Here is a 23,614-nt window from a genome sequence, read left to right on the forward strand (position 1 = left end):
GAATGTCCTTGTATGGGAAACAGCTGCAATGAAACACTTCAGAAATTCTCCTTTTGTCTTCCAGAACAAAAGGAAGAAAGTAATTTAGGTTTAGATCTACGCATGGGTCAGAAATGGTATTTTTGAGTGAACTATCCCTTTATCTGTCCGTCAAAATTGTTATAAGAACTAAGGTTTGCCTGGTTTTCTGTAGACAATAACGAAAGCGCACATTTCATTCTCTCTGCCAATTGAAAAACATGTTTAACATATTTAAGAGAATGGCACTGAAGCCAATCCCAGACTTGTTTTCATATGACATATCACAATGAATTCCCATGTGTTTACGTGTACAATATGAGAACACTTTGATTTTAGGTGTAACAGCACAGTTTCACAAAGTGAGGATTTTGATACGAACAGACAGAAATAGATTGACACACAAAATTCCAGAGTTTCTCTGGAGCCAAGCCAAGTGGGTGGCATTAGGTGAACCCATGCTCTGTTCGCAGAACCCCTGTATCACGGCCCGCTCTTATCTCACAAACCAAAACAATGTCTCCACACAGATTACCATTATTAAGTGGCATGACATTGTTGTATAGATAGAAATATGCGGGTGGATATGTCCTGGTTGGGTGGATCCGCAAGCTTCAACGGAAAGAAAGGGGCTAAATCCAGAACAAGTTTGATGTCAGACTGCACCTGACAGGTTTGAGTTTTAGATAATAGCTGAAACCTGTTTCAATCAGTTGTAATGGGAAGTGGAGAATTTCTGCCATATCACTGATGTTTGAAATACTAAATTCATTTCCATCAATCACAGAACGAAACTGTTGCTCAATAGAAACATTCCTGCAGTAACATTAGTATGAAGTTATGCAGTAAGGCATGCAGATATCATAAGGACATTATTATATGATAGAATTGATTAAATGCTCATAAAATGGAGGTTGAATACACTATAAAAAATTTTTTAAAAAAAGTTGAAAAACCTTAAAAGTATATAAGGCAACCAGCTGCAGAACATGTTTGTGTTTTCTCAATGTAGGGTCAATAGTTATACAAATTTTGTTTGAGTTATCTCAACTTTTTTCATGTTAAATAGTAAATAGTTAGTAAATAAACTTTTATAGCTGAATTTGTCATACAAAACATAAGTTGTATTTTTACAGTGTAACTATATATACAGTTTATGTATATATAGTTATTAAACTTTCAATCTGAGTATATAATAGATTCTCTCTAGAGTACATAATAGACACTCTCCAGGCACTTAATAGGTACACCTGTTCAAATGTCTGTTAATGCAAATATCTAATCAGCCAATCACATGGCAGCAACTCAATTTAGTCATCAGTATAGTCAACTCATTTAGTCATGTAGACATGGATTTTGTCTTGGCACACTTTGAGCCTTTTAGTACCAAATGAACATTGTTTAAATATCTCTTTGTTAATTCTAAGCCATTCTTCTGATGGCTACTTCCAGCATGATAACACTCCATGTCACAAAGCTAAAATAATCCAGACTGATCTCATGAAATGGCGTATGTATGACAAGCCAATTCGTATGCCATTTTGGCGTGCTATAAAGACGCATAATCGCTTTTTAGCGTGTTTATCAACGCCGTTTCATTCTATCCCCCTACACTGCCCCTGCCCCTAAAACTACCCATCACAAGAAACATTCTGCATTTTCAAAAAAACATAATTTAGTATGTTTATAAATACATTTACCTTGTGGACACACACACACGCACAAATTCAGACACATTTTGAACGCGTGACTCAAACTCTTACCTAAACATACCCATTTGTGCATGGTAAAAAACAGGATATAACAGGCACATACGACTGCAGGCACAATTTATTCAGAAAGTACTAATACTCCAAGTGTTCCGAGGCCAAACGATTGATTTGTGGGAAGAAAATCCCCAAAAGCGATCAGAACGTTGAGTCCATCCACCAAAGATTAATAATACATTTCAAATATTGCCGCCGGAAGAAACGTCATGTCAGCTTTGACAGCATTGGCTTTCGTGTGTCTCGTGACCGATCACGTCATTCTAAACTTGTCGTCTCGTGTGTATCATTTGAATCAGAAATATGAACGAGTGCGTGTGTGTTCTGTTCACAAAGGGGCGCGATCATCATTTCAACAATTAAAACATTAAGATCAACTCTGTTCTTCACATGAAGATATCGTATGACTTCAGAAGCCTTGGAATGCAACATGAGTTAATACTTCTATACTGTTTTTTGATTCGTTTTTGCAATAAATACATGTGACTGTACATTTATATGCCTGTTTCGTGTTTTATATTGTTGAGTGGGTAGGTTTAGGGTTAGTTGCTCCAAAATATAAAATTAGGCTATAAATATTAATGCTGTGAGATCAGGTTGGCGGAATTACACGGAGTAGACATACACGCGGAGATGATGGTTTGTTTAGGCGTAGACCAAGCCTGCAGTCTCCCTCTCATTTACTGAAGCTTTCGCGCCTCGATCGCCCCCGGTGACCGGTCCCAGTATAGCCGCCCCTCTGTGATTTCTAATGGACGCGAGGCAAACTAAATAATAAAATTACACTTCAAAAATTTTCCCCCAAAGTTAGTTTATGTCACTGAAGGCAGTTATCATCACGATGATTTCAGGTGTTCGTTTTAAAAATAAGTTTAGTTTGAGTTAGTTATTTGATGCTATAAAAACGGGGGGTGTGACGTCATGATTGACAGCTAAGACTGACGGCTTCTCTGAGTGAAGTTGTCACTGAGGCACTAACGGACTTTTTTCGAAATTTTTGGGAGCAGATTAGAGCTTTAGCTTTAATTTCTACATTTCCATAACTGTTTATTTCACACCAACATAATTAATTGTTCTGCATCTGCGAGAGTGTGGGCGGGCTTTTGATATCGCGACTGCACTTCCTGCTCTACTTCCTGCGCTCTACTGCGCAACTCCGGTCCCGAAATCGCTACTGCGCAGACTCGGTCCCAAGATGTCCGCGCCGTGCAAGGCTGCCTGAAAGCTTCAAATATGGCAAGCGGAAACGGATGATGTCGAGTCGTCCATATTTTTTTAGGGTCTATGGCGTAGACATACACGTGGAATCACACGGCGTAAACATACATGCGGATAGCTCAAAATGCGTAGAGATAACACGCCACTTGCCTTTAGAAAGTGGCATGTATGTTTACGCAAAGTCATGAGGTCATGTTGCAATAATCTCAGACTGGTTTCTTGAACATGCCAATGAGTTCACTAAACTCAAATCACCAGGTCTCCACAGTCACCAGATCTCAATCCAATAGAGCAGGTTTGGGATGTGGTGGAACGAGAGATCATGGATGTGCAGCCGACAAATCTACAGCAACTGTGTGATGCTATCATGACAATATGGACCCAAATATATGTTTCCAGCACCTTGCTGAATATATGCAATAAAGAATTAAGACAGTTCTGAAGGCAACAGGGGGTCCAATGAGTGTACATCTAGTTGGCCAAGCCAAAAATGGCAAAATATTTAGGAGTCCTTTATGGTCTTAAACATTTAATTCTCAAAACAGAGGTCAAGAAATCTGCAATAATTGGACAAATACTGTATATAAAGTAACTTAGCCAGAATAGCCTTCCGAACTTGTAGACAGCTTTTTACAGGCAGAAGTCATTGTTGTTCTATACAATGCTGATGGCTTCAATCAGTTGAAAAATATCTTACAGTTTGCTTGTTTAATGTGAGACCAAATATCCACTATAGGGTCCAAATCTGGATTCTGTCAGGCCAAAACATGAGCCTCATAGACTTTCTCTCAAGCCACTTCTTGGTTTCTTTTAAAATTTCGGTAGGAGCATCATCTTGTTGGATAATAACATCTGATCATTCCTCTTTAGATAACAACTTTTCAGAAGCTAGCCATTCAGCAAAAATGTCCTTAAATGACTTTTCACAGTAAAGTAGCTTCCTCCATGCTTCATTTCTATTTCTTAGCCTGTTTTCGAAGACATCGCTTTGGAGCATCACCATATGTAACGGAAGCCAGCGAGTAGTCGCTGTGCGAGTAAACCTCACTCCTCTGATCTCAAGAGATGCTCTAGCAACTGACACTAGAGGTTGCAGCCTTTAGCATCCTTGTTAGAGCGTCCAACGCTCATGCGGACCCGGGTTCGAGTCCCGCTTGGAACGGGCAGTTCGAACAGGAGCGGTTACATATACTACTAACATTTCATTGTGATTCATCGCTCTACACACAACTTCCCATATTCAACCAAAAACCCCATTCTGTCTTTGATGGTTTTCATGCTATATTCGGCTAAATTGAGCTTATTTGGGGTTAAGACAATTAAGTATTTGTATGTTTTGCCCATCAACGTTCTTCAAAAATTCCTCCAGGTCTTGCAAACTCCTCAGTTTTCCAGCATCTTTTGCACATTTGAACCCTTTCCCGCAGTGACTATATGATTTTGAGATCCATCTTTTCACACTGAGGAAACTTGAGAGACTCAAACACAACTAAAAGGTTCAAACATTCACTGATGCTGTGATGAAGGAAACACGATGCATTTGGAGCCAGGGGGTGAAAACTTTTGAACAGGAATACATTTGCATGTTTCCCAGGAAGAAAAACATCTACAATTTACCTTGATCTTCAAATTTAACGCATAGTCTTTCCTTGTACACTATATGTAAACATCTTTTATGTAAAATATCTTATTCAAGACAGTACACATAAAAACATTACATGCATTTTTTTATGATCCTTCCTATTTTGGTAAAATTATTCACATTTCTGGCAAAGGGTGTGTACATTTTTGAGCAAGACTGTATAACCGGTGAGTGTAGTTTTACATTTAATGTATATAAGATACATAGTTTAAGTTTACATTCAAATGAACTCACAGTCAAAACTATTAAGTTTTTGATGTTCTGGAGCCCAAACATACCTAATGTTAACAGCCCTGTAAAAACACTTCCTATTGCTATTCATGTAAACCATACACTTACTGAGACATGCCTTTGTAGAATAGCTAAAGAGCTCTGGTTATGCCTGAGAGCTCTTTAAAGACAGATGATTGATGACCTATGGCAGCTACTTCCTGAAGAAAAACTATTGCAGACATATTGACAGAATGTAGGGATTTTTGTGTGTACACCAAAAAGAGCTTACATGTATCAGTTTAACATTCAGTTTAGGAGATCCTCTCAGACTCAGAGCCCTTTTCAAAACTGTTCTCATGACTCACTGATTAGGCCATCACTTAATCATGTCATCTTTCCTGGAGAAGCCTACCTGTATCCCTCAGACAACAGACCACCTTCGGTTCAGGCGGTTAAAGCCATTGCTCTGGTGAAGTCAACTTAAGTTGAATTGGAAAAGGATAGGGGCTTGAGATGCCTATCTCTTGTAGCAATGTTAAACTTCTATGTTGAGCAGGCCCGCATGCTTTACAAAAGATTCCTTCTCTTGATTTATCAGCTGGTATGGCTTGTGAACGGCAAGCGTTCAGGCTGAGGAATAATTGCAGTCCTTGGTAAACAATGGACAGCATTTAGGAATTAGTTCTTATATTAAGTGTTATGATTTCGAGATTTGGATGAATAAGAAAACTTTCACTGTCCAAGAAGTTCAAAGAAAGAAACACTTAAGAGCTACAGTGGGCTATAATACACTGAAAAATGGACATTAATGTAATTACGGCCATGTGTATGACCTTGCAACACATCGTCAAGCAAATTTACAACTATTTTACACTTTGGCAAATCAGTGGACGATAAAAGAGTTTTCTTGAATATAATTCTTTACTATTAGATCCATATTCTCGTAATTCCTCAGTCTTTTGAAAGAAATAAAAAAGTCAGTTCGTTATAAAAGTATGCTATCCGTTTAGCCAGATAAGAGAAATATGCATTTCAACATGTTACATAATAGGCTATTTACTCGAGATAAATCAAATGCCAGATAAAGGTAGTTTAATATTTGGCTTTATGTCCATGATGGAAGCTGGACTTCTTAAATTAATTTTACAAATGGAAATAAGTGGTCTAGATGGAGTGGGGATGAATGGAGATTTACCACTGGAGTTTGAAAAAAATATTTTTTATTACACAGAATACAAAGCTGTACACAATAAAAAAAACACCATAATAAAGAATACTATTATTATTATTATTCACAATAATCTGAGAACATTCCCAAAGTCCAGGTTAACATCCCTGTTATCACAGTGCTGGTCTCCATGCTCTCAGTCCGTGAAAGTCATACACGTAAGGCCGATACTGACAGGATTTGTAGACTGTCGCTAAAAGTGACGCTCTGAAAAAGTCCTCCTCTGTAGCAGCCATGGCGGTCGCGTCGGATTTCTGAAAGTATTCCTTGCTGTGCTCTGTGGTTAACTGCCTCCGTTTGGTTTTATATCTCCTGTTCTGGAACCAGATTTTCACCTGAGTCTCCGTCAGGTGTAGTGCGCTCGCGAGGTGCGCGCGCTCGGGCGCGCTCAGGTATCGCTGATGGCTGAACTTCTTCTCGAGCTCCAACACCTGCAGGTGCGTGAAGGCGGCGCGCGAGCGCTTCTTTTTCACGCCACCGCCCGTCATCTCTGTCGACGACGTTGTTTTATCCTCAGAGTTCAAACAAACCGAGATATCCGCCGAATCTGCCAAAGAAAGTACAAGATAGGACGTTAAACTTACTTTCTCACTGGAAAACTGGTCTTCAGTAGGCTACGCTACATACAATTCACATGTTTAGTTTACCTAAACGTTACATAAATACCAATAGCTGCATAATAATTTAGATGTAATAGGCTAATATATATATCATTTGTAGCCTCACTCTAAACAAATGTTGTGTTGTTTCAACGGTCAAATAGCCTATGGACAGACCCAACCGTTGTGTTTAAATTGGGATTCAAAAATGTAAACCAACATGTAGCCTAATTTAAAAAATGCTACCAACGGTTTAATATTTGACCGATGAAACAACTTTTTTTAGAGTGAGGACATGCAAACTGCCTGATCTCAACTAACTATTAAAGTAACTAATAATCAAACATATAGAAATGGATACAGAAACGGTAAACTCCTGCAACTAAAGTGCAATACCTGTTCGTTTATCTGCGCTGTCGGGTCTGTCGCTCTCAGCAAAGCAGAAGTCATCTTTTTTATCCTCTTTTAAGGATAAAATGTCTTCTATGAAAAACGATGTCAACTGCTTGCTTGAATCCGCCATCTATAGCCTATGTCGCCAAATTCCTGATAAAGGTCAAGGATAACGCGTCTTCCTCCTGGTTAGTAATTTGCACTTTCACTCTCCAGCTCGACTGCTTGACTCTGAATAGCGCGTGAGTGCTGTTGTCTTTTCTACTATTGGAGGAGCGCCCCGTGCTGACGTCATCGCCTCAAGCTCCTTGATGGCTAAAACAGACGCGTCTGCGTGGACCATCGCTCTGTCAAACACCACCAGACACAAGTCTCAGTCCATTCTTTACACGGTGGCATAGATATCTTATTTATAATGCTCTTTTTTCAGCAGTCCTCCTCAACTACAATTTAATATATTAAAGTAAATTACAATAGAAAAAAAAACATTAGGCTATACAAAACAAAACATTCTGTTACAAAATATTTATATTTTAAATAAATGCTTAATACTTTAACAATAAAATAAATACTTTTTATTTATTTTTTTATTAATCAATGAGTCCTGAAAAAAGTATTACAGTATCACACCTGTTTCCACCACTGATAATAACAGCTCAATCAGCATATTAGAAAAAATTAGAATAATTTCTGAAGGATCATTTGACACCTGAAAATTCAGCTTTAGTCACAGAAATAAAATATATTTTAAAATATATTAAAATAAAAAAATATTATATTACATTGTAATAATATTTTACAATAGTACTGTTTTTTTTGTTCCTACTCATTTCATAGTTTCATTGTATTGCATTTTGTAATTCGTTTTTTTTATTTATTAAAATGTTTATGTCTTAAGTCAGTAACACTATTTTAAGGAGATATAGTTACATTAAACCAATTAGTAATATTTATTAACTACATGTAGCCTACTGGTTATGGGTTAGTAAGCTATATGCAATTATGAATATTTTACATATGTTAAGTACATTAATGTGTAACTATGTCACCTTAAAATAAAGTGTTACTGATATTCTATGTTTATTTAAAATTCCCCTTTAAACATATAAGAAAAAAAATATCCCTGTTTAATAAACGCCACAGAGAGACCTTATTTATTACTGTTACACTGAGCCGCTCTGCTCCTCACTCTCAGTCAGTTGAGAATTTAGTGAGATTTATTGTGTAACAAGATATCAGTATTAGTCTCCTATCATCCCTGAATGTCAGGCTGGGGTAAGCCCTAAGGTCCAGGGCACCGGGGAATGTGTTCATAAGCAAGAGGAGGATCCACGGACAGGCAGGGTCAGAGTGGGTGGCCCTCCCCATGGAGCTAATGACTTCAACATATTTGGTCTCGGCTCCTTCTCCTGACCCACACGTTGCTGTAAGGCTGTTTGTTTGTTGTGCCCCCGTGCTTCTGTGTGACCCCATAGTCTTGGGCAGAGGGGAGAGAAGAAGAAACACGGACAGAGAAAGAGATGGAGTAAAGGGGGAGAGAGCAGGACGGGGAAAGAGGACGCACTGGCCCCAGGAGAGCGGGGAGTCTGCTTGGAATAACACAAAAGCTGAGCCTGACAAACGGTACTATTGTCCACCGGCATGACCTCCCACGATAATACTCCTGTCCATAGTTAACACACTTAACTAGCAAGTCTATGCCTATAGTGAGTGGCAATAGCATCCACTGCCATTGATATATGGATATATTAAATATAAATGTGCTCTATAACAAATATAATTATATTGTTTAAGATAATTAAAGGATAATGTGCATATATTACACCCTAATCTATCTATCTATCTATCTATCTATCTATCTATCTATCTATCTATCTATCTATCTATCTATCTATCTATCTATCTATCTATCTATCTATCTATCTATCTATACTGTACATACATACATATATACATTTTGAATATATGTATGTATACACAGACACAGACACAGACACACACACACACACACACACACACACACACACACACACACACACACACACACACACACACACACACACACACACACACACACACACATTTCTGTGTATAATAGGATATTAGGATATTTATAGAATGTATAATATATTTTTTATAGAAAGGGTGCTTTAAACCAATAAACACATATATTAATAATAAAGTAATTAAAATAATAATAATAAATATAAGTGTATTTTAATTACTTTATATATATATATATATATATAAATAATACGTATATATAAATAATAATAATAATAAATATAATAAAGTAATTAAAATACACTTATATTTATTATTCTTATTTATTTTTTAAAATACTTTATTACTAATATACGTATATATATCATTACATTTTTTATTTTAGCGATCTTAAAATGTTTTTAGTGATCATTAAAGGTGCTCTTGTGGGGGATTATATTTCTGAAAAGGAGAAAAGCTTAAGGATTTTTGAAGGTTTACCTCATTTTAGCTGTTGTCATGTAAACTTTGTATTTTAGATGTTTTTCATGATAGTGCTCACCTTGAATAATCTTGCTGTCTGTTACACACACACACAATCTTGCTGTCTGTTACACACACACACACACACACACACACACACACACACACACACACACACACACACACACACACACACACACACACACACACACACACACACACACACACACACTAGACTACCTGCATTGCTCATCTTTATTCTCTACTTCTTTGATCAAGTTTTCCTGTTTTGTTTATCTTTTGATGCCTATCTTAATTGCACAAACACATATTCATTTCCTTATTTACACTGCGAGATTCAGAGACTATGTCATGCTTTGGCCATACAAAACAAGCAGTAGTAATTGGATGAGCATTTCTTGCGGCTTGTGTAATGCAACTCCTGGTTTCTCTCCTGACCTCTTGTCCTTACGCTAACACAATGTGGAAGAGATGAGTTGCACCGTTTGCTTGTTTTGGGCCAGATGTGGGCTTGTTAGAATCTGACCCTGTCGACAGGAAGACATATGTCATACTTGCTATGTGAACTCTTACTGTCATCCGTTGTTGGGTGGCATCAAAGTTTTTTTTAGCACATAACGTACATATAAGTACACTAACATTAAAACGTTTGGGGTCAATATTTGAATGTAGTCCTCACCAAAGAAGGATTTATTTGATAAAAAATTAAAAAATACAATAAAGCATTAATATTGTAAAATATTATTTCAATGTTAAATAACTATTGTGATCAAAGCTGAATGTTCAGCATCATTACTCCAGTCTTCAGTGTCACATGATCCTTCAGAAATCATTCTAATAGGATGAATTTGCTCAAAAAACATTTGATTTCATCAATGTTAAAAACTGCTCAATATATATCTTTTCAACCATAATACACTGTTCCCTAGGATTCATTGATTAATAAAAAGTTCAAAATAATTTAAATGGTCTTTACTGTCACTTTTGACTCATTTGGACACTTTAGTTGTTGTCAAATAGAGATGTAAATAAGTTTGTAAAATGGTGCCCTCTTGTGGCCTCAAATTCTCTTTTCATTCTAAATCCCAAATGTCACTATTCCATACAAATATACTTTTAGTTAAAATTTAGGATGCCTTTTTTGGAGTACTATTTAGTGTAAGAAAACTATAGTGGTTTGCGTTTGATGATACTAATAATACACTTCCTGTGTTTTGGAAGTGTATCATGGTAACTGTATTAGACAAACTTAAAAATAAAAAAATGACCCCAGCTGCCGATGATACTATTTTAGAAAGGACATGTCTTCACTAATACCTGCCTTCAGGTTAGATTTCAGTTTTGACTAGGGTCTAGTTTGTGTTGGCTCACACTCACATATGAAGTAATGAAGTCTTAGAAACTTGTCAGCGACAGGGAAAAAGCTTGCACGTGCAGGTCTGTAGTTCTTTGTGTAGATCAGTGATCAAAGTCTTAAAATAATGTAAATGTAAATCGTGATTTTTATTTTTATATATATATATATTTTCCATCAGGTCTTCCATCAATGTAGCGACAACTATAACTGTAAGAGAAAAATGGAAAAGGTACTAGCTAACCCATTTGGCTTTAGTTAGGCAATTTGTGATTCAAATTAGGGGTTAAACACATATGAAAAATCAATATGGAAAATGTCTTTATATTCTCACAGTACATTTCCAAATAGGAGGGGATGTTCTTGTTACCTTGTTCTATAAAAGTTCTCGAAAGGTGCAGAAAATCCTGAACCAATACAGAACATTAGGGATGTTCCTAAAATGTCCCCTTTTGGTTATGAAACTGCTGCAGTTCAAGGTTCCTTGAATGACTTTAGGGGGACGTTCCACATAATGTCGTGACTCTGGACCGACTCGATCACATGATCCGCTCTGTGCTGTCGAGACTCTGGACCGGCTTGATCTCATGATCCGCTCTGTGCTGTCGTGACTCTGGACCGTCTCGATCACATGATCCGCTCTGTGCTGTCGTGTCTCTGGACCGACTCGATCACATGATCCGCTCTGTGCTCTCGTGACTCTGGACCGACTCGATCACATGATCCGCTCTGTGCTGTCGTGACTCTGGACCTGCTCGATCACATGATCCGCTCTGTGCTGTCGAGACTCTGGACCGACTCGATCACATGATCCGCTCTGTGCTGTCGAGACTCTGGACCGACTCGATCACATGATCCGCTCTGTGCTGTCGTGTCTCTGGACCGACTCGATCACATGATCCGCTCTGTGCTGTCGAGACTCTGGACCGACTTGATCACATGATCCGCTCTGTGCTGTCGTGTCTCTGGACCGACTCGATCACATGATCCGCACTGTGCTGTCGTGTCTCTGGACCGACTCGATCACATGATCCGCTCTGTGCTCTCGTGACTCTGGACCGACTCGATCACATGATCCGCTCTGTGCTGTCGTGACTCTGGACCTGCTCGATCACATGATCCGCTCTGTGCTGTCGAGACTCTGGACCGACTCGATCACATGATCCGCTCTGTGCCGTCGTGACTCTGGACCGACTCGATCACATGATCCGCTCTGTGCTGTCGAGACTCTGGACCGGCTCGATCTCATGATCCGCTCTGTGCTATCGTGACTCTGGACCGGCTCGATCACATGATCCACTCTGTGCTGTCGTGACTCTGGACCGACTCGATCACATGATCCGCTCTGTGCTGTCGAGACTCTGGACCGACTCGATCTCATGATCCGCTCTGTGCTGTCGTGACTCTGGACCGGCTCGATCACATGATCCGCTCTGTGCTGTCGTGACTCTGGAGCGACTCGATCCCATGATCCGCTCTGTGCTCTCGTGACTCTGGACCGGCTCGATCACATGATCCGCTCTGTGCTGTCGAGACTCTGGACCGGCTCGATCTCATGATCCGCTCTGTGCTGTCGTGACTCTGGACCGGCTCGATCACATGATCCGCTCTGTGCTGTCGAGACTCTGGACCGGCTCGATCTCATGATCCGCTCTGTGCTGTCGTGACTCTGGACCGGCTCGATCTCATGATCCGCTCTGTGCTGTCGTGACTCTGGACCGGCTCGATCACATGATCCGCTCTGTGCTGTCGAGACTCTGGACCGGCTCGATCACATGATCCGCTCTGTGCTGTCGAGACTCTGGACCGGCTCGATCTCATGATCCGCTCTGTGACTCTGGACCGGCTCGATCACATGATCCGCTTTGTGCTGTCGTGTCTCTGGACCGACTCGATCCCATGATCCGCTCTGTGCTGTCGTGTCTCTGGGCCGACTCGATCACATGATCCGCATTGTGCTGTCGTGTCTCTGGACCGACTCGATCAAATGATCCGCTCTGTGCTGTCGTGTCTCTGGACCGGCTTGATCACATGATCCGCTCTGTGCTGTCGTGACTCTGTACCGACTCGATCACATGATCCGCTCTTTGCTGTCGAGACTCTGGACCGACTCGATCACATGATCCGCTCTGTTCTGTCGTGACTCTAGACCGACTCAATCTCATGATCCGCTCTGTGCTGTCGTGACTCTGGACGGACTCGATCACATGATCTGCTCTGTGCTGTCGTGACCCTGGACCGACTCGATCACATGATCCTCTCTGTGCTGTCGTGACTCTGGACCGTCTCGATCACATGATCTGCTCTGTGCTGTCGTGACCCTGGACCGACTCGATCACATGATCCTCTCTGTGCTGTCGTGACTCTGGACCGTCTCGATCACATGATCCGCTCTGTGCTGTCGTGACTCTGGACCGACTCGATCACATGATCCGCTCTGTGCTGTCGTGTCTCTGGACCGTCTCGATCACATGATCCGCTCTGTGCTGTCATGACTCTGGACCGTCTCGATCACATGATCCGCTCTGTGCTGTCGTGTCTCTGGACCGTCTCGATCACATGATCCGCTCTGTGCTGTCGTGTCTCTGGACCGTCTCGATCTCATGATCCTCTCTGTGCTATCGTGACTCTGGACAGACTCGATCACATGATCCGCTCTGTGCTGTCGTGTCTCTGGACCGGCTCGATCACATGATCCACTCTGTGCTGTCGTGACTCTGGACAGACTCGATCACATGATCCGCTCTGTGCTGTCGAGACTCTGGACCGACTCGATCACATGATCCGCTCTGTGCTGTCGAGACTCTGGACCGGCTCGATCTCATGATCCGCTCTGTGCTGTCGTGACTCTGGACCGGCTCGATCACATGATCCGCTCTGTGCTGTCGTGACTCTGGAGCGACTCGATCCCATGATCCGCTCTGTGCTCTCGTGACTCTGGACCGGCTCGATCACATGATCCGCTCTGTGCTGTCGAGACTCTGGACCGACTCGATCACATGATCCGCTCTGTGCTGTCGAGACTCTGGACCGGCTCGATCTCATGATCCGCTCTGTGACTCTGGACCGGCTCGATCACATGATCCGCTTTGTGCTGTCGTGTCTCTGGACCGACTCGATCCCATGATCCGCTCTGTGCTGTCGAGACTCTGGACCGGCTCGATCTCATGATCCGCTCTGTGACTCTGGACCGGCTCGATCACATGATCCGCTTTGTGCTGTCGTGTCTCTGGACCGACTCGATCCCATGATCCGCTCTTTGCTGTCGTGTCTCTGGGCCGACTCGATCACATGATCCGCATTGTGCTGTCGTGTCTCTGGACCGACTCGATCAAATGATCCGCTCTGTGCTGTCGAGACTCTGGACCGACTCGATCACATGATCCGCTCTTTGCTGTCGTGACTCTAGACCGACTCGATCTCATGATCCGCTCTGTGCTGTCGTGACCCTGGACCGACTCGATCACATGATCCTCTCTGTGCTGTCGTGACTCTGGACCGACTCGATCACATGATCCACTCTGTGCTGTCAAGACTCTGGACCGACACGATCACATGATCTGCTCTGTGCTGTCGAGACTCTGGACCGACTCGATCACATGATCCGCTCTGTGCTGTCGAGACTCTGGACCGACTCGATCACATGATCCGCTCTGTGCTGTCGTGACCCTGGACCGACTCGATCACATGATCCGCTCTGTGCTGTCGTGACCCTGGACCGACTCGATCACATGATCCGCTCTGTGCTGTCGTGACTCTGGACCGACTCGATCACATGATCCGCTCTGTGCTGTCGTGTCTCTGGCCCGACTCGATCACATGATCCGCTGTATGCTGTCGTGACTCTGGACCGACTCGATCACATGATCCGCTCTGTGCTGTCATGACTCTGGACCGACTCGATCACATGATCCGCTCTGTACTGTCGTGACTCTGGACCGTCTCGATCACATGATCCGCTGTGTGCTGTCGTGAGTCTGGACCGTCTCGATCACATGATCCGCTCTGTGCTGTCGTGAGTCTGGACCGTCTCGATCACATGATCCGCTCTGTGCTGTCGTGACTCTGGGCCGACTCGATCACATGATCCGCTCTGTGCTGTCGTGTCTCTGGACCGTCTCGATCACATGATCCGCTCTGTGCTGTCATGACTCTGGACCGTCTCGATCACATGATCCGCTCTGTGTTGTCGTGTCTCTGGACCGTCTCGATCACATGATCCGCTCTGTGCTGTCGTGTCTCTGGACCGTCTCGATCACATGATCCGCTCTGTGCTGTCATGACTCTGGACCGTCTCGATCACATGATCCGCTCTGTGCTGTCGTGACTCTGGACCGTCTCGATCACATGATCCGCTCTGTGCTGTCGTGTCTCTGGACCGACTCGATCACATGATCCGCTCTGTTCTGTCGAGACTCTGGACCGACTCGATCACATGATCCGCTCTGTTCTGTCGAGACTCTGGACCGACTCGATCACATGATCTGCTCTGTGCTGTCGTGACTCTGGACCGACTCGATCACATGATCCGCTCTGTGCTGTTGTGTCTCTGGACCGACTCGATCACATGATCCGCTCTGAGCTGTCGTGACTCTGGAGGAACTCGATCGCATGATCCGCTCTGTGCTGTCATGACTCTGGACCGACTCGATCACATGATCCGCTCTGTGCTGTCGTGTCTCTGGACCGACTCGATCACATGAGCCGCTCTGTGTCGTCGAGACTCTGGACCGACTCGATCACATGATCCGCTCTGTGCCGTCGAGACTCTGGACCGACTCGATCACATGATCCGCTCTGTTCTATCGAGACTCTGGACCGACTCGATCACATGAGCCGCTCTGTGCTGTCGAGACTCTGGACCGATTCGATCACATGATCCGCTCTGTGCTGTCATGACTCTGGGCCGACTCGATCACATGATCCGCTCTGTGCTGTCGAGACTCTGGACCGGCTTGATCACATGATCCGCTCTGTGCTGTCGTGACTCTGGGCCGACTCGATCACATGATCCGCTTTGTGCTGTCGAGACTCTGGACCGGCTCGATCACATGATCCACTCTTTGCTGTCGAGACTCTGGACCGACGCGATCTCATGATCCGCCGTGGACCGACTCGATCACATGATCCACTCTTTGCTGTTGAGACTCTGGACCGACGCGATCACATGATCCACTCTGTACTGTCGAGACTCTGGACCGACTCGATCACATGATCCACTCTGTGCTGTCGAGACTCTGGACCGACTCGATCACATGATCCACTCTTTGCTGTCGAGACTCTGGACCGACTCGATCACATGATCCACTCTGTGCTGTCGAGACTCTGGACCGACTCGATCACATGATCCACTCTGTGCTGTCGAGACTCTGGACCGACTCGATCACATGATCCACTCTGTGCTGTCGAGACTCTGGACCGACTCGATCACATGATCCACTCTGTGCTGTCGAGACTCTGGACCGACTCGATCACATGATCCACTCTTTGCTGTCGAGACTCTGGACCGACGCGATCTCATGATCCGCCGTGGACCGACTCGATCACATGATCCGCTCTGTGCTGTCGTGTCTCTGGACCGGAGCTGCGGCGATTTGTGTGACTAACATGAAACCAGTCTCCCCCCCCCCAATGGAAAGCATATTCCCACTGTCTGAATTGTTCAGTATCCCCTATATATTGCACTATGTGCAATTCACCTTGTAGAAAATAGTAAATGTGTTAACAAATTACCATTTATAATATAGGGGACAGGGCTTCAGATTCTAGAGAGGATTTGATTGGACAGAAAATCTGATGAGAAATTGAAGTGAGTGATGAGTGATGTCATCAAAATCACTGATCCATATTGGCAGAAGTGAGAGACTTGAAGTTTTAAATGCTTATATCTTGGAGCGCACTAGCTTATAGATAACAGTAAGGCTAACATATTCATACCGAAAGTTAATTAAGTGCACTATCCAGATAACCATTTAAAAAGCACTTTTTCTTTTAGACATTTTCAGTGTGAAGACACAAAACATAATAGTGCATAAATACTCAAATTAAGATGTTCTTGTTGACTTTTTTGACAATGGCACAGGAAGTGCAAAAATGCTAATAGTGTAACTGGATCGTTCAAACAGCAGGGGGGGCCATATGACAGCATTTCATAAAGCTTAAAGGAGCACATTTCCCTGAGGGGGCAGAAGACTGCTCTGTAAGTAGGTTTTCACACAGTACTTTCATTTATATTATTTAAACAGAGTGATTACATCATGGATTTTCAGGACCAATTGTTTTAAACACCCTTGCCTTGCAGTTTTCTTGTTTTGTTTTTATTAATATGGGTCACACAGCTCATCTTTTCAGTGATAATCAAACCTTCTCTGTTGAGTGTATCAACACCCGTGTCATAGCAACATGAGATAATACTTGGCTTTGATGAGGTTCAGTCTCTAGACTTATGTTTTTGCATGCGACACGACTGGTTGGGGCAGAAAAGCTGGCAGTTGAGACGCAGATAAACCACAGAGACAGACAGCAGGGTGAAAGCTTGAGTGACAGAACCTCCTCATTCCTGCTGGGGTGATCCCTGAACAAACATCCAGCGCTTAGCTTCAGGCAAGAGCCTGCTCTACAGTCGTGTTTGGCACATATAAACCACTGTAGCTGGGATTTTAAACAAACATGATGTGATAATATTATGACGAGTGTAGGGATTTCTTTAACCTGACTAATGGATGGAAGAATTTAAGCTATATTTTACTCCTTCTTCACAAATCCTTATACCAAGATGTTCTAACAAGAACTTAGCTATGCTGTCTATAATAGAAAAGGGAAGTGTTTAGCCATTTCAGACAGGTTTGCTCTAACTATTTTTGGTAGCATTGTGCTATGTATAACGGTATTAGGTTCTATTTTTAAAACTGAAATTCTGGTATCTACTGGAAACAAAAAGACCAACACAATTCTATTGGAATATGTAAATATTTTACATTTTAGTGAGTTGGTGGCTAATCGAATCTCATGGCAGAGTAACAGTTTCATGATCTACAGCTAAATAGAGAGATCTTTGGTGAGAACTAAACACATATTCAATTACTACAGTAGTAATTTCTCACTAGAAATGATATCAGAAATGTAATATGTTGGTAAAAAAACGTACATTTACACACTAACTGACCCGCAAACGAAACTTCTGGACGCCATCTTTTTTCCCCAGATCAACTGTCACTGAATGGAAAGCACAGGATTGTGGGATATCAAAGGCAGCGAAGGACACATGAATGATGCCTTCAAAAATCGATCAGATGAAGGTATCTCAGGAGAAAGGAAGTAGAGCAAACATTAGATTCGGACATGGCTCGATGCCTTCCTGCCTTGAAATGTGTCCTCTGAAGGCAGCATTTTCCAGGTTTCGGACGCAGCCTTAATCTTGAGCTAAATGTCCTTGTTAGTTTTAGTCATATTTAGTCATTCACATGTCTTTTTTATTTAGTCACGTTTTAGTCGACTAAAAGTCTTGTCATTTTAGTCTAGTTTTAGTCAAAAGAAAACTCAATATTTCTTAGTCAAGTTTTAGTTAAAACATTTTAGTTATTTTTTACATAAATTATTTCTGAGATTATTTCTAATACCATTTCAGTCACATAATGTTTCACACTTCTCAAATATTGGTTAAATGTTATAATTACCAGACAAAACACACTTGATGAATGATTTTTGTTGAATGAAACACTTGACACACACACACACACACACACACACACACACACACACACACATATATATATATATATATATATATATATATATATATATATATATATATATATATATATATATATATATATATATATATATATATATATATATATATATATAAAAGAGCCATAGGAACCAAGTGGGTAAACCATGGTATTACAAATGAAAGTTATTACATTTCAAGCCACAAAATGACTCTAAATTTGCCTCTTTGCATTGGAATTCTCTATTTTAACCTTAATCAGTACGCCTACACTATAATATAAATATTTTAGAAAAGAAAATTATTTTAAGTGCTCATTAATAGACCATATTATTGCACAAATAGTTTTTACTACCGAAATATCTCCTCAAAATGTTCATTGCTGTACTGTTTACCTGTATAGTGAAGCTGTTGTCTCTTGGTTTGTGAGTTTGTGAGTTGTCTCTGATGGTTTGTGTGTGGAAAGGTCCGTGACCGCGTGCGCTGCAGAAAGATGAACGCAACTCTGTTATTCAAAGACTCTGGCTTTAACTGTTATGCCACATTAAGTGCGCCAGAACACTATTGTTTGAAGTTCGTATTAAACCTTTACAAATTTGGCGTGAGATTACTTGGTCAGAGTGAGAGCGTGAGCCAGTGCCTGAAAGCGTGTGCCTCACGCAAAATGCGCGACAGTTGCCAACTGTTGCTTCATGTAGTTTCGTGTTGCAGCCACAGGATGGCAGCGACAGAAGTCTGAGATGAAAAAGTAGAGAGGATTGTTGACGAAAATGAAGAGAGATTTTTTCGTAGTTTTTATTTTATGCTAAACATTTTAGTCTCGTCCTTTTTCGTCAACAATAATGCTATGTTAATTTAGTCTTAGTCAGTGTTTTTGGACATTGGTGCAGTCTCGTCATCATCTTCGTCTTAGTTATGGAAAAAAAGGTCGTTGACGAACATATTTCATCTCTTGTCTGACGAAATTAACAATATGATTGGCTCACTCTCTCATTCCCCATCATGAGTGGACACGCCCCCTACTGCTGATTGGCTCACTCTCTCCCCTCCCCATTATGAATGGACATGCCCCCTACTGCTGATTGGCTTACTATCTCATTCCCCATCATGAGTGGAAACGCCCCCTACTGCTGATTGGCTCACTCTCTCCTCCCTCATCATGAGTGGACACGCCCCCTACTGCTGATCAGCTCAATCTCTCTCCTCCCCCATCATGAGTGGACACGCCCCCTACTGCTGATTGGCTCACTCTCTCCCCTCCCCATTATGAGTGGACACGCCCCCTACTGCTGATCGGCTCAATCTCTCTCCTCCCCCATCATGAGTGGACACGCCCCCTACTGCTGATTGGCTCACTCTCTCCCCTCCCCATTATGAGTGGACACGCCCCCTACTGCTGATCGGCTCAATCTCTCTCCTCCCCCATCATGGGTGGACACGCCCCCTACTGCTGATTGGCTCACTCTCTCCTCCCCCATCATGAGTGGACATGCCCCCTACTGCTGATCGGCTCAATCTCTCTCCTCCCCCATCATGAGTGGACACGCCCCCTACTGCTGATTGGCTCACTCTCTCTCCTCTCCATTATGAGTGGACACGCCCCCTACTGCTGATTGGCTCACTCTCTCCTCCCCCATCATGAGTGGACATGCCCCCTACTGCTGATTGGCTCACTCTCTCCCCTCCCCATTATGAGTGGACACGCCCCCTACTGCTGATTGGCTCACTATCTCATTCCCCATCATGAGTGGACATGCCCCCTACTGCTGATTGGCTGCAAGTGTGTTCTGCATCTCAGTCCCATCCACTTTCAACAGTGTTTTAAGAAATCGCTTACTGCACCTTAAGATATTTTCTTTAAAAAGTATTATTTTCTGTAATAAGTACATTTCTTTATCACCTGGGAAGACAGAACTCTTACGTGAGCCCTGACGTGGAGCAATGATAGTTTTTGTGGCTTGAGTTAGTGTTGGACGTAATATTGATGTAAAAAGGTGTGACAGTGACCCATCTGTGTGGCTTTCGTTGTGACCCAGAGAAATAGTAATCACTCGATCACACAGACAAGCAGAGTGGATTAGCTTGAGACACTTGTTCACAATTAGATGGACTTAAGGGAGATAACAAAAGGAGGTATGGTGTGCCAGAAAGGTGAGGACATCTCTTCTACTCCAAATTAATTACTCTTTCCCTTTAAGAAGCAGTCAAGGTGATATAATGTCTACACAGTTTGCTCTGGACTGAGGCATCAAAGAACCCTCACTCAGCAGCCAATGATCCACTGGATCAAACCCTTCTCCACAAACACCAGACTCATTCAGTACACTTCACCTTCTGCACAATAAAAGCCCCACTGGGGTCATTTTTACAGGATGTGGGTGTACTCTGTATAGGCGACTGCAAATAGCAAGTAATTCAGAGAGATCTTTTCAAATTCAAATTCTGTCGGGCCAATTTTTTGTACCTTTGATGGCGGGATGATGGCATTGACGCTGAAGGTAGTCATGGCTTGTGGCTTAAATATGAAAAGCAAAGAAGAGGGAATGCATTTTTTGACATTGAGATTGTTAAAAATGCAGTTTTGCCGGTATTCCATTCAGTTTGAGTGCGTCTTGCCAGGGGACATGAGTGTGTTTATGTATGGAGACAGTTGAGTGATGTCTCTTAAGTGTGGACAGATGTGTGGCGTAAGCATTGTTAGGGAGCTTGCGAGTCTTTTTCTCTCTCTGTCTAGTCTTTATACTGACAAAATGTCCAAAACATCTCTTCCGATGCAATAAAAGCCCAGTCAGTGTCTGCCTCAGATGATGTTCTGTAGAGCTCTGGTTAATCTCGCATTTTGAGTCTGTCTCTGTTTAAACGCTGCCACTCTCCCGGTCCTGTCTGAAACTTTCTGTGTGCTCCAACAAGTTCCAGCAGCAGATTCAGAGGCCTTGGTGTTTTTCACATTCCTATTGTTAGTGATTTAACATTCAGATGCAGTTCCACTTTAGTTTATTCATGTCATCTTTTCAAGCTTATAACAAAAGATCTTAAAAATAAAAGGTTAATCTAATCTATTGAACCTTTTCCATCGTACAAAAGGTTCTTATTGCAAGAAAAGGTCAAATGTTCTTCACGCTAAGACAAAAATATGTTTAAGCACCCCCTGTGGTGAAATCAAGTTTTCAGTGTTGTTTATACGTCTGTGTGGTGTTTTTAATATGCTTTGAAGGTGCTGTATGTAAGTTTGTGACTCTACTAAAACATAACATCCAATGTTTGCAGATATTCAGGATACATGAGTTCACAAACTCATTTCTCTCTTCCCAGTTTGTTTGCATGGCAGCAATACGCTGTAATTCTCACATGCAAACAAACTGGATCAGAGATCACAGAGACCGACCTAAAAAGCCTCAGCATCCATTTACAAATCTCTATGAACGGAAGCATGTTAAAACGCGGATAAATCCACTAATCAACTTACGTAAGTCTCTTCGCATTCCATTGTCAATTGCGCTCGTTCCTGTTGTGTGTCCTCAAACGGGCAACCTGAGAGTCGAGTCTGAGGAGGGGACGGGGACGGGGACGGGGACGGGGACGGGGACGGGGACGGGGACGGGGACGGGGACGGGGACGGGGACGGGGACGGGGACGGGGACGGGGCAAATTATATTTTGAATTTGGGACTGCCCGTTTCAACTGTACCCATTTCAAATACACACTGTCATTCTTACATAGCACCTTTAATACAAACCATGTGCAAATTCATCAGTCAACGCCATTGCGGAGTATTTTCTCCTTAAAGCTGCAGTCTGTAACTTTTTTTGGTTAAAAATGAGCCAGAATCAATTTTTGAGCAAATACACAAGAAGCCAGTGTTCCAAACGATCTCCTTACCTTAGCCCGAATCACAACGGTAAGCTTGTAATAATGTGTTATCATTTGAGTGGTACTGGTTGATTTCCACGTGAAATTCAAACATTTCTTTGCTGTATTACATCATGTCAGCATAAAGTGTCCGGCTAGTAGTAGTAACGCACGTGAAGAGCATGTTCTTCACAGGATCATTTATATCCATTTCTCACAGCAGCTGGAATAATAAACATATCATTTTGAGGGTGGATTGTAATCCAGAAAGGTTCAAACGACAATCATCAGTGACAACTGGAGATTCACCTGTATTCAAAAGCAAAAGATTAGATTTGAGAGAAATTGAAATCTAGAAGTAATGCTAATACACACTAAATACACACAGTCATGCAATGCTAATGCTGTCAACATTAGCAATTTGAGAACAAAGTATAACAATACAAATAATTTGCCCGGTTTGATGTTATATGAGAGATCTTCCGTTGGAAGTGTGATTTATTGTAATGTTTTGTTCCCAAAAATGAACATGTAACTTACTTGATCAGATGACATTTTCCTGTAAAAATTCTTATTTAAGGCTATACTCCAAGACATAGAATCTGTGATTCTGAAGTAGAGTACACTGGTGACTGACAGCCATTCTGATACATGGACTTGTAGTGGAGCCTGTGTGAGTGTGTTGAGGCGGGGTTAATTCGCATATTCTTTGATCCATGTTTACTAAATGAGGCAAGGGTGTAGAGTTATATTCAACAGGAATATATATATATATATATATATACACCTAAAAGATTATTAGGAACAACTGTTAAATTTCTCATTAATGCAATTATTTAATCAACCAATCACATGGCAGTTGCTTCAATGCATTTAGGGGTGTGGTCCTGGTCAAGACAATCTCCTGAACTCCAAACTGAATGTCAGAATGGGAAAGAAAGGTGATTTAAGCAATTTTGAGCGAGGCATGGTTGTTGGTGCCAGAAGGGCCGGTCTGAGTATTTCACAATCTGCTCAGTTACTGGGATTTTCACACACAACCATTTCTAGTGTTTCCAAAGAATGGTGTGAAAAGGGAAAAACATCCAGTATGTGGCAGTCCTGTGGGCTAAAATGCC

At 42.1% G+C, this 23,614-nt stretch overlaps 1 protein-coding gene across 3 annotated transcripts; it reads right to left on the minus strand.

The window, feature by feature from the left end:
• Positions 1-6,131: 6,131 nt before the first annotated feature.
• nkx3-1 (NK3 homeobox 1) lies at positions 6,132-22,172 on the minus strand. 3 transcript variants are annotated; one of them, XM_067412455.1, is made up of 4 exons: positions 19,259-19,300; positions 19,043-19,130; positions 7,081-7,424; positions 6,132-6,632 (listed from the first exon to the last, which is right to left on the minus strand). In XM_067412455.1, exons 3-4 carry the CDS (start codon positions 7,205-7,207, stop codon positions 6,199-6,201), a joined length of 561 nt encoding a protein of 186 aa, XP_067268556.1. In that variant the 5' UTR covers positions 7,208-7,424; positions 19,043-19,130; positions 19,259-19,300; the 3' UTR covers positions 6,132-6,198. The 3 variants fall into 3 exon arrangements, with proteins under 3 accessions (XP_067268556.1, XP_067268557.1, XP_067268555.1); XM_067412456.1 differs by lacking the exons at positions 7,081-7,424; positions 19,259-19,300 and adding an exon at positions 22,114-22,172; XM_067412454.1 differs by having other exon boundaries at positions 19,043-19,292.
• Between the last annotated feature and the right edge of the window lie 1,442 nt (positions 22,173-23,614).

This window comes from Pseudorasbora parva, chromosome 13 (genome assembly GCF_024679245.1).
Source record: "Pseudorasbora parva isolate DD20220531a chromosome 13, ASM2467924v1, whole genome shotgun sequence".
In the NCBI taxonomy this organism is placed as follows: domain Eukaryota; kingdom Metazoa; phylum Chordata; class Actinopteri; order Cypriniformes; family Gobionidae; genus Pseudorasbora; species Pseudorasbora parva.

Excerpts from the sequence above, each read along its gene's own strand:
- nkx3-1 (XM_067412455.1), bottom strand. The coding sequence starts at position 7,207 with ATGGCGGATTCAAGCAAGCAGTTGACATCGTTTTTCATAGAAGACATT. Across the intron at positions 6,633-7,080 it reads CAGCGCAGATAAACGAACAG|ATTCGGCGGATATCTCGGTT; the intron begins GTATTGCACTTT and ends TTTCTTTGGCAG.